Below are 17295 nucleotides of genomic sequence, written 5' to 3' on the forward strand. Positions count from 1 at the left end.
CTTGTGCGTTGTGCATCTGGTTAAGCTTTGTGTTAATGAACGGTGGAAAATGAATTACAGTGTTTGAACGAATTTGTCAATATAGCTTATGGCAACAAAATCATTAACTGGGCTACGTGAGAATGTCTTTGTTTTGACGCCTTGTGTGCATTACTAAAGCCGTTGAATGTACTTCGAGAATACGGTTTGTGCCCTGTTAAAGAAGCGACTCAAGCTTGTCGAGCTCTTAATTGTGGAACCCGTGTGTACCCTGTCTATAGAAATAGCTCTATATGGTGGAGCTCTTTATTGTGGATGCGTTTGTACCCTATCTATGGAAATAGCTCTTCATGGTGGAGCTCTGTATTGTGGATTCGTTTGTGCAATTGTTACAGACAGAAGGTCTCAAAGAAGGTACTCGAACAATTCCCTCCTTTGAAGAAGCTCTACCTCACTATGAAATTGTATGACAGACGGCATAACCGGCATTCTGAAACCCAGTTGTTTATTCCCGTTCCCTGTAGAATGGCATAACTCAGATCTCACTAATATTGATGGTCGAGCCAATTGAAACGCACACGAATAAATCCGTTTACTGGAGAGTAATCACCTCATGGGGTTTCTTTCGTTAAAAAGCGGCATGTCACAAGCAATTTTAAGAAAGCAGATTTCAGGAGAATATTACTGTTCAGGTAGTTTGTCTAAGGCTATTATGATATCGACTCACTTGGAATAACTATTAAACAGTGCATCAGCTTCACAACTAGGCGTTCTCAAACAGGCAATGACCATGAATTATTACAACTGCAATCCGACAAGAACGTTGCAGCATTCTATATACGGAGTTTCAAGTAGAGACGGTGGATTAGTTCTTGAATATCAAATTACACTTTAAAACTTAAGTATTTCAACATGTTGCGAACCAACTATACAACACAGATGCTATAATGTCTTAAGTCATTATTTTCATTCATTTATTCCTACGGTAATCCTAGTTATTCAGGTCTAAGTGTTCGTCCCAGCTGCCAACTCATTCTCTCAGAAGCCAAGTGCGATTACTTTAAACCATGTTATATTGTGTTATGTCGTCATTAGAATCTTGATGTTAGTTGTGTGATAAAAACGCTATTTGTTTCTGAAGATTGGCTACTTCCATGTAAGTACCAGACCTTCTACCTTTTTTTCCAAATCCCAGAACAAACCGGAAAGAAAATACATCGATTGTCCATTATTGTCCATCCCTCCTCGAGGTAGAACACAGAAACAGAGCTTATTACATCACACAGCATACAAGACGACGGGGGAGAGTTTCGTCGGATGAAAGAACTGCCGATCGATTTGTTCGTTGTGGAATGAGAACTGACAAGGTGGAATTAATTCGACTTACATGTTTTACTTGTGTCTGAGAAATGATGGGAGCAGACAAATTCCCAGCGGTCTGAAGCACTCTAGGATGAACGGGGATTAGGAGAAGATGTGGAAGATGGCTTGTTGATGGCCTTTCTGGGCCTTTCCCGTGTGTGTCATCACAGGGAGAGCTTCATCCCGCACCTGCAGATCTTATTACTTGATCTTGCACCTGCCACCTGCCTACAGATCTCATGACAGAGCCTTGCACCTGCCCAGTGCCTACTCATGTGCGAGATCTTACACATGCCACATGCCTACCGATCTTATGACAAGGCCTTACACCTGCCACATGTTTACAGATCTCATGACAGGGCCTTGCACCTGCCACGTGCCTACTCATGTGACAGGATCTTACACGTGCCACATGCCTACCGATCTCATGACAGGGCCTTGAACCTGCCCAGTGCCTACTCATGTGACAGGATCTTACACGTGCCACATGCCTACAGATCTCTTGACAGGGCCTTACACCTGCCCAGTGCCTACTCATGTGACAGGATCTTACACGTGCCACATGCCTACAGATCTTATGACTAGGCCTTACACGTGCCACATGTTAACAGATCTTATGACAGGGCCTTGCACCTGTCACGTGCCTACAATTTCCTAAGACTGTGCCTTGCACCTGACATGTGTCTTCAGATCGTATGACAAGGCCTTGCACCTGCCACGTGCCTACAGGCCTTATAACTGTGCCTTGCACCTGTCATGTGTCTTCAGATCCTATGACAAGACCTTGCACCTGCCACGTGCCTACAGTTCTTATGACAGGACCTTGCACCTGCCGCATGACTACAGATCTTATGACAGGAGCTTGCACCTGCCAAGTGCCTACAGGTCTTATAACTGTGCCTTGCACATGCCACGTGCCTACAGATCCTACGACTGTGCCTTGCACCTGGCACGTGCCTTCAGATCGTATGACAAGGTCTTACACCTGCAACGTGCCAACAGGTCTTATGACATGACCTTGCACCTGTCGCATGCCTACAGATCCTATGACAAGACCTTGCACCTGCCACGTGCCTACAGGTCTTATGACAGGACCCTGCACCTGCCGCATGCCTACAGATCTTATGACAAGGCCTTACATCTGCCATAATGCAACTTCTGTCCTTGTCATGTTATTGTATCGTTAAACTGCCAGGACGAAGTAGAAAGTGACAGGCCCATGCCTTTCGTGTCATATCAATGTATATTTTTAACCATACCGTATCCATGTCGTGTCAGTTCCCTGTTGAGATGTAACAAAGTGCATATCGGTCAATGGATCAGTGTGCACCCACATCTATGTGAGATGTGTACATGAAGAATTGCCTCGGGCACTATAACCACTCCATGTAACTGATCCTGTGCATACTATGACGTCAATCAGGGGTCACTGTGACCCCTCCATGTAACTGAACCTGTGTATACTATGACGTCATTCAGGGGTCACTGTTACCGCTCCATGTAACTGATCCTGTGCATACTATGACGTCATTCAGGGGTCACTGAGACCCCTCCATATAACTGATCCTGTGTATACTATGACGTCATTCAGGGGTCATTGTGACCCCTCTATATATCTGATCCTGAGCATACGATAACGTCATTCAGATGACAGTCGATCCTGTTGAGATGGCGAATGTAATTCCGTGGCATGATGGCGCATGTCGTGAGCGTTTAGAAACAACACGAGAGCACTGTGATCTCCATGCTCTCTTTAACGCCAATAGTAGAAGTTCTTCATTCCTAATACGCACCGTATTTTTGTATTATTATGATCATATGTGTTGCATACAAATGACTGTAGTTATGCCACTACACTGTGTCCATATAAGAATCAGTACCATTGCAAAATTTAAATAGTGAATCGATCCACGCACTTGGGATACGATGACATGCACCAACCAAGTCAGCGAGCCTGACCACCCGATCCCGTTAGTTGCCTCTTACGACAAACATGGGGTGCTGAAGACCTATTCTACCCCGGAGCTTCACGGGTCTCTGATACCTACGGCTGATGGTGGGTGTAAGTAAGTCAGGAAATAGGTGTGGGGAAACAGCCGTACTGGGAATGATGTACAGTAGTACTTTGTCTGTGTGACAATACAACTTTGTACCGGCGTTGTACTAGCGTTGTACTAATGTAGAGGGGCTCTTGTGGTTCGAGTACATGGCTAGGCATGGTTGTACTTTGCCGCTGCGTCCAACATGAGCGCAACCTGCCCTCTGGCCGTTCAGTACAACTGAAGAGAGCCTCTCGGAGGGCCAGACGCCCAGGGTATGGAAGAACCAATTCCTTATTACCCGCTCACTGGAACACCGGGGTTTCAAACGAGGTGGTTAATGGCAGTTTTGTGGCAAGATAAATGTCAACCAATCAAAATCTCTTCAGGGGATACAAGCACCAATGAAACCGAAGCCCGGAAGACGAACAAAAGGTGTTGAATCGATACGGCTGAGTGTGAGGTTTGGCCGCTCTCGTTAGAGTTAATTAGGTGGTTGTCTTCAGAGACCTGCCTGTCATGTAGTGTATTATGTTGAATTGGGGGAACTGTTAGACATCATTTGGTGTTACGCGCCGTGCAGTAGAGATACCTTGGCAGTCAAACCATTCACGAACCGTACCGGCTACAATGTCATGACATACCCCGACGTTAGGTTTCACAAAGTTATGTTGGCTGTTTAAAAATGCAGCTTCTTGCACAATCTAAGATATAGTTCACGAGCCGATTGACTGATGGCCGAGTGGAAACGGCAACAACAGAATGACTTTTAGATCATTTAGCTTAGAATCCAAGTTCGTGTCGTGATGTCAACATGGATTTTACCAAAGTGTTAAATTTGAACGACCTTTGTCCCTTTGGACTTTCCCCTGTTAAAGGTTACCATCATCATTGTCCCTGAAATGTTGTTCACAGCGACACCATACTCACTTTACACAAGCACTGCAATAAAATAGGAAGTATGTTGCAATCCACAGTTCCAGAATAGTTTTACTAACATTCATGTCGTGTTTAGACTCCCCATATAGACTCCTGCATGCACCTGGGTAAGATTTAGTTCACGGCAATCTATGCTGGTCGTAAGAGGCGACTGGCTGATCGGGTGGTTCGGCTCGGTGGCTTGGTTCAATGAATGTCATCGTAACCAGGCGCTGTGGATCGTTGCTCACAATATCGATCACTCAATGTATGTCTCCCTTAACAGTGGAGGAACATCACTCTTACAATCCAGCAACTTGTTCTGATTTCAGACCTATCATTGTCATCGTTGTATCTGGAAGCTGGCTCCATTAGCAGAAATAAACGATAGGACTTTCAGAATTTCAGACAGTGATCTTTGATCCTCGCCTCCATTGCTTGTTAGCGGCGTGGTTCTTTTACATCAAAGGGTCGAGACGGAAGGATGCTTGTGTTGTGACAGAGTCAGAGCAACCAGTCGCGGATCAGACTGAAATATTCTCATCACAGTCTGATCCCTGGGAAGATCACAAAACTGGTTACTATCGTCTGTTATGACACCTAATCAGTGTATTTGGATACGTTGTTTCCGCAGACAGAGCCATTTCACCTTTCTATCGACAGTTCTGTCAGCTCTTGGTTCTAGTACAACAGAGCTTATGTTGGCTAGAAGATTAAGAGATGGGGATCAAAGTGACTCGAAATAGCAAATATACAAAGTGGCATTCCTCCCTGTTTACAGGAAGGGAGTGCATTCTGGGAAGATTGCATGACTGTCATCATATTTCATCAATAATGTTTAAGCTGAGTTTCAGCTCTGCTCCTTCATTCCCATATTCTAAAGACTCGCTACGGCAGGATACCTGGTGGGTTCGATTCCTAGACTGTTGGTGTGTCCGCACCATGCCTGTACGAAGTGGTTACTATCTACTGCTCTTCGCGTCCTCGCCACTTTGAGCAGACACGCAATGATGTCAATATTCCCATTTCGTTACCCCTCCCTTTCTTTGTGCATACCTTGCGTGTGTTGTGAGCACTTGCCAAGCCTTCATACTTTTCCTGCTATAGCAACACTGTTGACTTCATCGTTACATTCCCAGTACTCGCCCTGTTATCGGCTTGTTCCGTGCCGACACACATTCAGTCTTCTTTTAATTCTTTGTCTGGTTGAGATTTTTCAGATCGAATATTGACAGTTTAAACACAGGTCTGTTAAAGAAGAAAGCGCGGCACGTCTCTCTGATACTGGGAGAATCATGGGGACTTAAGCAGTGTTTGGCTAACTCTGTTATAGGGGACCCTCACGTCCCGAGCAGTGCGAGCAGGCAGGTGGACGTGTACATGCATGAGAGACGAGCATCAATATCCTGGCGTGGAGTTCAGGACTATGGGCATGGTTATTTATTGCTACACTACATGGGCAGAGTTTCGCGAGATTTTCAATGATTCAGATGTGATTTACTTTGACATTAATCTGACTTGTCGTGCAAGAGTGGGCATTATGTGACGGAGATACAAGGGCTTGATTTCGCGCTGTTTGCATGCTCGACTGACCGTGACAATACAACATGCAGCATCCCAACACTATCAAAGTCGGTACGCCTTATTTGCTTCTGCAAATGATATTGAACCTAAGTCTACATTTTCATGAAATGTTTTCTTCATACGTGGATCAACCTGGTCTTGCGGTTTCTACAGCCACGTCAATAACAAGGGATCTTTTGAAATAGCTTAACGTTGCTGTGGCCCCGTTCCTCTACTGGCCTTTAGCCACCATAGCCATAAGAGGACATAATGAATTTAGTCTTCATTTGTCTTACCGAAGCGTCCTATATCACCCTTGACACTAACATCATCGCCCCTGCCACCAACAGCAGCCGGATGGGTTTTCCGCAGTAACAATCTTCTCTAAGAGCTTTTCTAATTTCATTTCGCGATATTTGCAAAAAAATATATTTATAGGAAAAGTGATGAAATCGTGATTAATCTGACGAAATAAAGAAAAGGATTGCCCCTAAAAAGAAGTGAGACGCGGCAGATGCCATTATACCGTTGTGTTAGACGTAGAAAAGTTTCTAACAAAAATATCAACTCATCGGCTAAAGGCAACTAATTGAACTTCAAAGCAAATATGTTTAGCCTAGCTACACCCGTCACACCAAGAAAGTGCCATTACATATGAAGTCTTATAAAATACTGACTCATTACATTTAGAGACATATATGATACTGACTCATTACATTTAGAGACCTATAACATACTGACTCATTACATTTAGAGACCTATAACATACTGACTCATTGCATTTAGAGACCTATATGATAATGACTCATTACATTTAGAGACCTATATGATAATGACTCATTACATTTAGAGACCTATATGATAATGACTCATCGCATTTAGAGACCTATAACATACTGTCTCATCACATTTAGAGAGCTATAACATACTGCCTCATTACATTTAGTGACCGATGACATACTGCCTCATCACATTTAGAGACCTATATGATACTGACTCACTACTTTCTGGATACTGCTACTGGTACTGCTAATGCTACTGCCCCCGATGTACTAGATATCGATATCTCATCCAATTAAAACTGTTTTGCTCCAATAAACCAAACAGAATACATATCCTGAAAGTGGCGGAACGTACATACAGAAGAATTGGCCTCATCGAGAAACAGAGAAAGGCACTCTTGTTCTGTGTACTCGAGCCTGGCATCTTCTCTGTGTAGCGAAGGTCGTCTTTGATTGTGGAGATCTGGCGATTACTTCACCTACTCCTGGAACAATGAGGTCAGCGCCAATCAATTCCATCAAAGAGTCAAACCTTCTTTCGAGATCTTACCGAGTCATTACGAGATCAGGCAAGAGCTCTGAAAAGGCGGCCATCTTGGTCGATGGTATTAGGCGTGATGAAGATGGCCCGCGACAATTTGTGCTAAATGTAGGACGATTTAACTCACTGATTCACCTCTGGGGTTTGCGAGGCGAGGAAAACTCTTCGTATATCGAAATGCTTTTATTAGTTGGTTCAAAGAGAACTGAGAGAAAATCGCTCTTAGTTTAGATGATAGGCTCCATATGACCTCAGGTTAAAGACATGTGCTAATTAGGGAAATATTTCTATGAATATGTCGAAATGTCGAAATGATTTGGAGAGAAAGAAAATAATTCAGGTCTATTTGATGGGCATGGATGCCCACTATGGATTTTAAATACGCATGCTCGGGAGATGGTATGGCAATACGTTGGTGAAAGAATGTGTGTTTTGTGTGTGTTGGAGATGTTTGTGCTCTAATGGAGAAGTGCACTGACTGGCACCATTATGAAAGAGGAACTGTAGGGACGCAATATCAAACCGTGCTGCATAGGCCACTGTTCCCCAACTGTTCATCACTGCAGCGATCTAATTCCCGGGATTAGCGTTCCAGCCTCTGTGATGTTATTTCTATATAGTTGTCGGTGTTACATCGCTGTGCAAGTCACGGTAACGCTGTATTACAATAGTCTATTTGCTGCTGTGCCAGTCACAGTCACCTTGTACTACAATAGTCTAGTTGTTGCTGTGTCAGTCACAGTCACCCTGTATTACAATAGTCTACCTGCTGCTGTGCCAGTCACGGTCACCCTGTATTACAATAGTCTAGTTGTTGCTGTGACAGTCACGGTCACTCTGTATTACAATAGTCTAGTTGTTGCTGTGCCAGTCACGGTCACCCTGTATTACAATAGTCTAGTTGTTGCTGTGACAGTCACAGTCACCCTGTATTACAATAGTCTAGTTGTTGCTGTGTCAGTCACAGTCACCCTGTATTACAATAGTCTAGTTGTTGCTGTGTCAGTCACAGTCACCCTGTATTACAACAGTCTAGTTGTTGCTGTGACAGTCACGGTCACACCCTGTATTACAACAGTCTAGTTGTTGCTGTGTCAGTCACGGTCACACCCTGTATTACAATAGTCTAGTTGTTGCTGTGTCAGTCACAGTCACCCTGTATCACAATAGTCTAGTTGTTGCTGTGCCAGTCACGGTTTCCCTGTATTCAAACACTCTAGTTTTCGCTGTGCCAGTCTCGGTCACCCTGTATTCAAACAGTCTAGTTTTCGCTGTGCCAGTCTCGGTCACCTTGTATTGCATTAGTCTATTCGTTGCTGTGCCACTATGTACCTTCATCTTATTTAAAAATTATAATTTGCAAATAAGAGATGAACAGCTGAGAATAAATGAATGTAATTGCTTACCGTATATATATATATATATTCATAATGATATGATCTATATTCATATCAGAGACCTTCAATACTTTGACAATAGGCATAAGCTAGAGTTGCGACATTTTAACATGTACCGTCTACATTTTACTGTAAGACGAGGATTGAAGTCAAGAAAACATAAAATATACAAAGGAATTTTAACAAACACCATAGAATGTTGCATCTGCGTTCCAAACATGATTTTATTTGCTGCTGAGTCCCGAAAACCCCGTAACTGACCCCACGAATCTCGCGTACCAAAAGGGGGTTGACCGCCTCTCGTCTTGTGTGGAGGATGAGATAACGGCGTAACGCATTATGAACGACGTCGTTCAACACCTGGTTCTACTAAAGAGTCGGGTCCTGCCAAGAAGGATATGCAGTACATATTTTATCATGTTGACTACATTAAAAAGTATACAGCGTACATATTCTAGCATGTGTTGTTTACTTTCCCCATGGAAGGTCAGTACACCTGGTAAACGCTGTTTACTGCCCTCTTTTGAGGTCGATATATCTAACATGTATTGTTTACTGTCCCTATGTGAGGTCGATACATTTAGCTTGTATTGTTTACTGTTATATATGAGGTCGATACATCTAGCTTGTATTGTTTACTGTTATATGTGAGGTCGATACATCTAGCTTGTGTTGTTTACTTTTATATATGAGGTCGATACATCTAGCTTGTGTTGTTTACTGTCCCTATGTGAGGTCGATACATCTAGCTTGTGTTGTTTACTCTTATATATGAGGTCGATACATCTAGCTTGTATTGTTTACTGTTATATATGAGGTCGATACATCTAGCTTGTGTTGTTTACTGTTGTATATGAGGTCGATACATCTAGCTTGTGTTGTTTACTGTTATATATGAGGTCGATACATCTAGCTTGTGTTGTTTACTGTTGTATATGAGGTCGATACATCTAGCTTGTATTGTTTACTGTTATATATGAGGTCGATACATCTAGCTTGTGTTGTTTACTGTTATATATGAGGTCGATACATCTAGCTTGTGTTGTTTACTGTTGTATATGAGGTCGATACATCTAGCTTGTGTTGTTTACTGTCCCTATGTGAGGTCGATACATCTAGCTTGTGTTGTTTACTGTTATATATGAGGTCGATACATCTAGCTTGTATTGTTTACTGTTATATATGAGGTCGATACATCTAGCTTGTGTTGTTTACTGTTATATATAAGGTCGATACATCTAGCTTGTGTTGTTTACTGTTGTATATGAGGTCGATACATCTAGCTTGTGTTGTTTACTGTTATATATGAGGTCGATACATCTAGCTTGTGTTGTTTACTGTTATATATGAGGTCGATACATCTAGCTTGTGTTGTTTACTGTTATATATAAGGTCGATACATCTAGCTTGTGTTGTTTACTGTTATATATAAGGTCGATACATCTAGCTTGTGTTGTTTACTGTCCCTATGTGAGGTCGATACATCTAGCTTGTGTTGTTTACTGTTATATATAAGGTCGATACATCTAGCTTGTATTGTTTACTGTTATATATGAGGTCGATACATCTAGCTTGTGTTGTTTACTGTTATATATAAGGTCGATACATCTAGCTTGTGTTGTTTACTGTTGTATATGAGGTCGATACATCTAGCTTGTGTTGTTTACTGTTATATATGAGGTCGATACATCTAGCTTGTGTTGTTTACTGTTATATATGAGGTCGATACATCTAGCTTGTGTTGTTTACTGTTATATATAAGGTCGATACATCTAGCTTGTGTTGTTTACTGTTATATATAAGGTCGATACATCTAGCTTGTATTGTTTACTGTTATATATGAGGTCGATACATCTAGCTTGTGTTGTTTACTGTTATATATGAGGTCGATACATCTAGCTTGTGTTGTTTACTGTCCCTATGTGAGGTCGATACATCTAGCTTGTGTTGTTTACTGTTATATATGAGGTCGATACATCTAGCTTGTATTGTTTACTGTCCCTATGTGAGGTCGATACATCTAGCTTGTATTGTTTACTGTTATATATGAGGTCGATACATCTAGCTTGTATTGTTTACTGTTATATATAAGGTCGATACATCTAGCTTGTGTTGTTTACTGTTATATATGAGGTCGATACATCTAGCTTGTGTTGTTTACTGTCCCTATGTGAGGTCGATACATCTAGCTTGTGTTGTTTACTGTTATATATGAGGTCGATACATCTAGCTTGTGTTGTTTACTGTCCCTATGTGAGGTCGATACATCTAGCTTGTGTTGTTTACTGTTATATATGAGGTCGATACATCTAGCTTGTATTGTTTACTGTTATATATAAGGTCGATACATCTAGCTTGTATTGTTTACTGTTATATATGAGGTCGATACATCTAGCTTGTGTTGTTTACTGTCCCTATGTGAGGTCGATACATCTAGCTTGTGTTGTTTACTGTTATATATGAGGTCGATACATCTAGCTTGTGTTGTTTACTGTTATATATGAGGTCGATACATCTAGCTTGTTTTGTTTACTGTCCCTATGTGAGGTCGATACATCTAGCTTGTGTTGTTTACTGTTATACATAAGGTCGATACATCTAGCTTGTGTTGTTTACTGTTGTATATGAGGTCGATACATCTAGCTTGTGTTGTTTACTGTTATATATAAGGTCGATACATCTAGCTTGTGTTGTTTACTGTTATATATGAGGTCGATACATCTAGCTTGTGTTGTTTACTGTTATATATAAGGTCGATACATCTAGCTTGTGTTGTTTACTGTTATATATAAGGTCGATACATCTAGCTTGTGTTGTTTACTGTTATACATAAGGTCGATACATCTAGCTTGTGTTGTTTACTGTTGTATATGAGGTCGATACATCTAGCTTGTGTTGTTTACTGTTATATATAAGGTCGATACATCTAGCTTGTGTTGTTTACTGTTATATATGAGGTCGATACATCTAGCTTGTGTTGTTTACTGTTATATATAAGGTCGATACATCTAGCTTGTGTTGTTTACTGTTATATATAAGGTCGATACATCTAGCTTGTGTTGTTTACTGTTATACATAAGGTCGATACATCTAGCTTGTGTTGTTTACTGTTGTATATGAGGTCGATACATCTAGCTTGTGTTGTTTACTGTTATATATAAGGTCGATACATCTAGCTTGTGTTGTTTACTGTTATATATGAGGTCGATACATCTAGCTTGTGTTGTTTACTGTTATATATAAGGTCGATACATCTAGCTTGTGTTGTTTACTGTTATATATAAGGTCGATACATCTAGCTTGTGTTGTTTACTGTTATACATAAGGTCGATACATCTAGCTTGTGTTGTTTACTGTTGTATATAAGGTCGATACATCTAGCTTGTGTTGTTTACTGTTGTATATGAGGTCGATACATCTAGCTTGTGTTGTTTACTGTTATATATAAGGTCGATACATCTAGCTTGTGTTGTTTACTGTTATATATGAGGTCGATACATCTAGCTTGTGTTGTTTACTGTTATATATAAGGTCGATACATCTAGCTTGTGTTGTTTACTGTTATATATGAGGTCGATACATCTAGCTTGTGTTGTTTACTGTTATATATAAGGTCGATACATCTAGCTTGTGTTGTTTACTGTTATATATAAGGTCGATACATCTAGCTTGTGTTGTTTACTGTTATACATAAGGTCGATACATCTAGCTTGTGTTGTTTACTGTTGTATATGAGGTCGATACATCTAGCTTGTGTTGTTTACTGTTATATATAAGGTCGATACATCTAGCTTGTGTTGTTTACTGTTGTATATGAGGTCGATACATCTAGCTTGTGTTGTTTACTGTTATATATAAGGTCGATACATCTAGCTTGTGTTGTTTACTGTTATATATGAGGTCGATATATCTAGCTTGTGTTGTTTACTGTTATATATAAGGTCGATACATCTAGCTTGTGTTGTTTACTGTTATATATAAGGTCGATACATCTAGCTTGTGTTGTTTACTGTTATACATAAGGTCGATACATCTAGCTTGTGTTGTTTACTGTTGTATATGAGGTCGATACATCTAGCTTGTGTTGTTTACTGTTATATATAAGGTCGATACATCTAGCTTGTGTTGTTTACTGTTATATATGAGGTCGATACATCTAGCTTGTGTTGTTTACTGTTATATATAAGGACGATACATCTAGCTTGTGTTGTTTACTGTTATACATAAGGTCGATACATCTAGCTTGTGTTGTTTACTGTTATATATAAGGTCGATACATCTAGCTTGTGTTGTTTACTGTTATATATAAGGTCGATACATCTAGCTTGTGTTGTTTACTGTTATACATAAGGTCGATACATCTAGCTTGTGTTGTTTACTGTTGTATATGAGGTCGATACATCTAGCTTGTGTTGTTTACTGTTATATATAAGGTCGATACATCTAGCTTGTGTTGTTTACTGTTATATATGAGGTCGATACATCTAGCTTGTGTTGTTTACTGTTATATATAAGGACGATACATCTAGCATGTGTTGTTTACTGTTATATATAAGGTCGATACATCTAGCTTGTGTTGTTTACTGTTGTATATGAGGTCGATACATCTAGCTTGTGTTGTTTACTGTTATATATGAGGTCGATACATCTAGCTTGTGTTGTTTACTGTTATATATAAGGACGATACATCTAGCATGTGTTGTTTACTGTTATATATAAGGTCGATACATCTAGCTTGTGTTGTTTACTGTTGTATATGAGGTCGATACATCTAGCTTGTGTTGTTTACTGTTATATATGAGGTCGATACATCTAGCTTGTGTTGTTTACTGTTATATATGAGGTCGATACATCTAGCTTGTGTTGTTTACTGTTATATATGAGGTCGATACATCTAGCTTGTGTTGTTTACTGTTATATATAAGGACGATACATCTAGCATGTGTTGTGTACTGGTATGTGTAAGAATGATACATCTAGCACCTGTTGTTGACTGCGCCCAGTATATATCTATAATGTACAAAGGAAGCTGTACAGATATTCTTGGATAAGCCCTGGTCTTTTAACCAGACCGACGGTCGTGAAGTGGACGAAGATGTTGATTAACAGAGTGGTCTCGCCCATCACGTTACTGGGTTTGGCTGATGCTCATGTCATACTTTCGGCATGAAATGCTTCGTCTGTCACTTCAGAGAAAACATACTTTGTCGAAATAATTATTCCTATTTCTGGTGTTGGATATTTGAGACAGTCTTAATTGTGACCGTTTCGTCCTAACTGCCAGACATAAAACCACCAGCTTCAAGGCAGTCAGTCCGTCCCTGGAGGAAATGGCATCTGAAAACAGAAGCCTGCACATGGTTGATTTCAGCACAACATTTTTTAATGCTAATATGTCTGGCACAGTATGATTTCCATGGAGACTGAATTACTCCTTTAGAAATATCATTGTTGAATGACCTTGAGCTTTGTTGCAACGCTAGAATTAAGACGGCATGTGCATTCGCAGTGTTGGGAACCCATTGGCTAACATTAGTGTATTTCAGGGGACACAATAGCCCTGTGGTTGAAGCGTTCGCCTGTAAGAACGATACCCAGTTTTGATTTCCCACATCGGTCCAATTATTGAGGACACACTTGTTGACCTGCCTCTATTCTGAGGGGGACTGTCGGGTAGCCTAGTGGTAAAAGCGTTCGCTCGTCACGCCGAAGACCCGGGTTCGATTCCCAACTTGGGTACAATTTGTGAAGCCCATTTCTGGTGTCCCCCTGCTTGATATTGCTGGAATATTGCTAAAAGAGTAAAACCATATTCACTCACTCATTCACCATACGATCCTGACCATATAACTATGTGTTTATGAACCGCTATCAGTTAGTGAGGATACCAGGTATTCGTAAAATGGTGAACATATCATGCCCCATCGGTGACACCCATTACAAACACATGCAGCGGCAAGTCAAACATTCACCTGAACCAACATACGGTACAAGTCAAACTAAGCAATTGCATCGGACATCATTTGGTCACTCGTTTTCTCACATTTGGAAATGTTCTCCCCGTGTCTTCCATAAAACCTTTTGGAAGCGTTACTGAGGCCTACTGCTGTAATCATGATCAAAGAACAACAAGAGTCACATGACGTTGTTTCAAATGTCCATAGAAAGAGCTTGTGTATGATATTCATTGATTCTGAGGATTGTATGATTCCCCTTACTTATGTTGGATTTGTGGAGACAATGCCAATGTCCCGTTTGTAAGTGTAAAGTCATTGAAACTGTTTTGTTTATTTCAGAATCCCTTGAGGGAAATGATGTGACGGACATGTCGGACTTCATTGACCTTGATGACCCCTTCTACGCTCATGAAACCTCCTCAGAAGCTAAAGGTCAAACTACAACCAATGTAAACATTGATGCCTTAGTCACAGAGAAAACCACCCCAGCTGCAGTTTCCGGCGGAAATGACGTCATTAGTGACGACGACGATGACCTTGAATTGTCTGGAGCAGGGTCAGGTTCAGGAATGGATACTGACCTGACCGGCCACCAGCTCAACATCACAGCATTCCCTATACCTGGTGAGTCTTCATCTGTAGGACGGTGTTTACTTGGGATGTCAGGAGTTGAGTCTGAGGTTTTGTTTCTTTGGAGAGTTAGGGGCGGTCGAGTAGCCTAGTGGTTAAAGCGTTCGCCGTGATATTGCTGGAATATTGCTAAAAGCGGCGTAAAACGATACTCACTCACTCACTAACTTTGGAGAGATGGTGGTAAATGATTTTCAGGCGTTTCATTTTAATGTAAGGTCGTGTGTATGATGCATTGATTTTATGTGAGGGTTAGTGTTTTGGAGTTTATTTCTATTTTAAAAACAAATTCAAATGTAAGTGTTTGACGGTAATGTTGGTAATTTATGATCTTTTAACTGTGTTGTAACTGGATTTGTTAAGATTAAATGGATGGTAGATAAGTCTTAAAACAGTTTCAGAACACACAGTCGATTGTATCATTCTCAAACATCAAACGTCTGAACAACAACGTAGTTTCGGAATTTGCAGTCGAATACCATGTGATGGTGATGGTGATGATAATGATATTGATGGTGATGATGGTGGTGATGATGGTGATGGTGATGATGGTGGTGATGGTGATGCTGATGGTGATGCTGATGGTGATGATGGTGGTGATGGTGATGATGGTGGTGATGATGGTGATGGTGATGATGGTGGTGATGGTGATGCTGATGGTGATGCTGATGGTGATGATGGTGGTGATGGTGATGGTGATGATGGTGATGGTGGTGGTGGTGATGGTGATGGTGATGATGGTGGTGATGGTGATGGTGATGATGGTGATGATGATGGTGGTTATGGTGGTGATGGTGATGATGGTGGTGATGATGGTGATGTTGATGATGGTGGTGATGATGGTGATGGTGATGGTGATGATGATGATGGTGGTAATGGTAATGATGGTGGTGATGGTGATGGTGATGGTGATGATGGTGGTGATGGTGATGGTGATGGTGGTGATGATGATGGTGGTAATGGTAATGATGGTGATGATGGTGATGGTGATGGTGATGGTGATGGGGATGATGGTGGTGATGGTGGTGGTGATGGTGATGGTGATGGTGATGATGGTGGTGATGGTGATGGTGGTGATGGTAATGATGGTGGTGATGGTGATGATGATGATGATGGTGATGGTGATGATGGTGGTGATGGTGATGGTGGTGATGGTAATGATGGTGGTGATGGTGATGGTGATGGTGGTGGTGATGGTGATGATGATGGTGATGGTGATGATGGTGGTGATGGTGATGGTGGTGATGGTAATGATGGTGGTGATGGTGATGGTGATGGTGATGGTGATGATGATGGTGATGGTGATGATGGTGGTGATGGTGATGGTGGTGATGGTGATGGTGATGGTGATGATGATGGTGATGGTGATGATGGTGGTGATAGTGATGGTGGTGATGGTAATGATGGTGGTGATGGTGATGGTGATGGTGATGGTGATGGTGATGATGGTGGTGATGGTGATGGTGATGGTGATGGTGATGGTGTGACAATACACTGGAATGAGGGGTTCAGCCACAATCCTTCTGACGTGTTGGACCCTCGTTCCAGTGAGGGGCGGTCGGGTAGCCTATTGGTTAAAGCGTTCGCTCGTCACGCCGAAGACCCGGGTTCGATTCCCGACATGGGTGCAATGTGTGAAGCCCATTTCTGGTGTCCCCCGCCGTGATATTGCTGGAACATTGCTAAAAGCGGTGTAAAACCATACTCACTCACTCACTCGTTCCAGTGATTTCACTATGCCACACACATCCAACCCCTCATCCCCAACCTCCAACCTATAATGGATGTAGAACAACAGAATCTGTATATAAACTGACTGCCAAGAGAAACTTTACCATAGTTTTAAATCACTCTAATTTAGAAACCACAGATGATAGATTCGTGAGGTAAAATGTATTGAAAAGAACAGATCTCTACGAAATCAACATTTAAAATAACAGTCATACAGCTGCCGAACTTGGCGTGACAGTTGTCCGAATTGAGGTGGGTAGCGAAAAAGCTCCCAAAGTAATGGACAAAGGGACTGCACTGAAATCACCAAATTCAATGACACGTCGCATAAACGTATGACCACCCCTGCTTCAAGACATGCAAAAACTCTCCGGCGCAAAGAAAAAGTCAGTCGTC

General features: G+C 41.4%; 1 protein-coding gene across 2 annotated transcripts in view; it reads left to right on the forward strand.

Annotated features, from left to right (window-relative positions):
- LOC139462171 (uncharacterized) overlaps positions 1–17295 on the forward strand; it is an 84246-nt gene that overhangs the window by 42740 nt on the left and 24211 nt on the right. For both annotated transcript variants that reach the window (XM_071243710.1, XM_071243708.1), the window contains exon 2: positions 14878–15162. In XM_071243710.1, coding sequence (XP_071099811.1) covers positions 14878–15162 — 285 coding nt within the window. The remainder of the gene's footprint in view (positions 1–14877; positions 15163–17295) is intronic.

Source organism: Haliotis cracherodii, unplaced genomic scaffold, assembly GCF_022045235.1.
Source record: "Haliotis cracherodii isolate W230 unplaced genomic scaffold, xgHalCrac1.p SCAF_15, whole genome shotgun sequence".
In the NCBI taxonomy this organism is placed as follows: Eukaryota; Metazoa; Mollusca; class Gastropoda; order Lepetellida; family Haliotidae; genus Haliotis; species Haliotis cracherodii.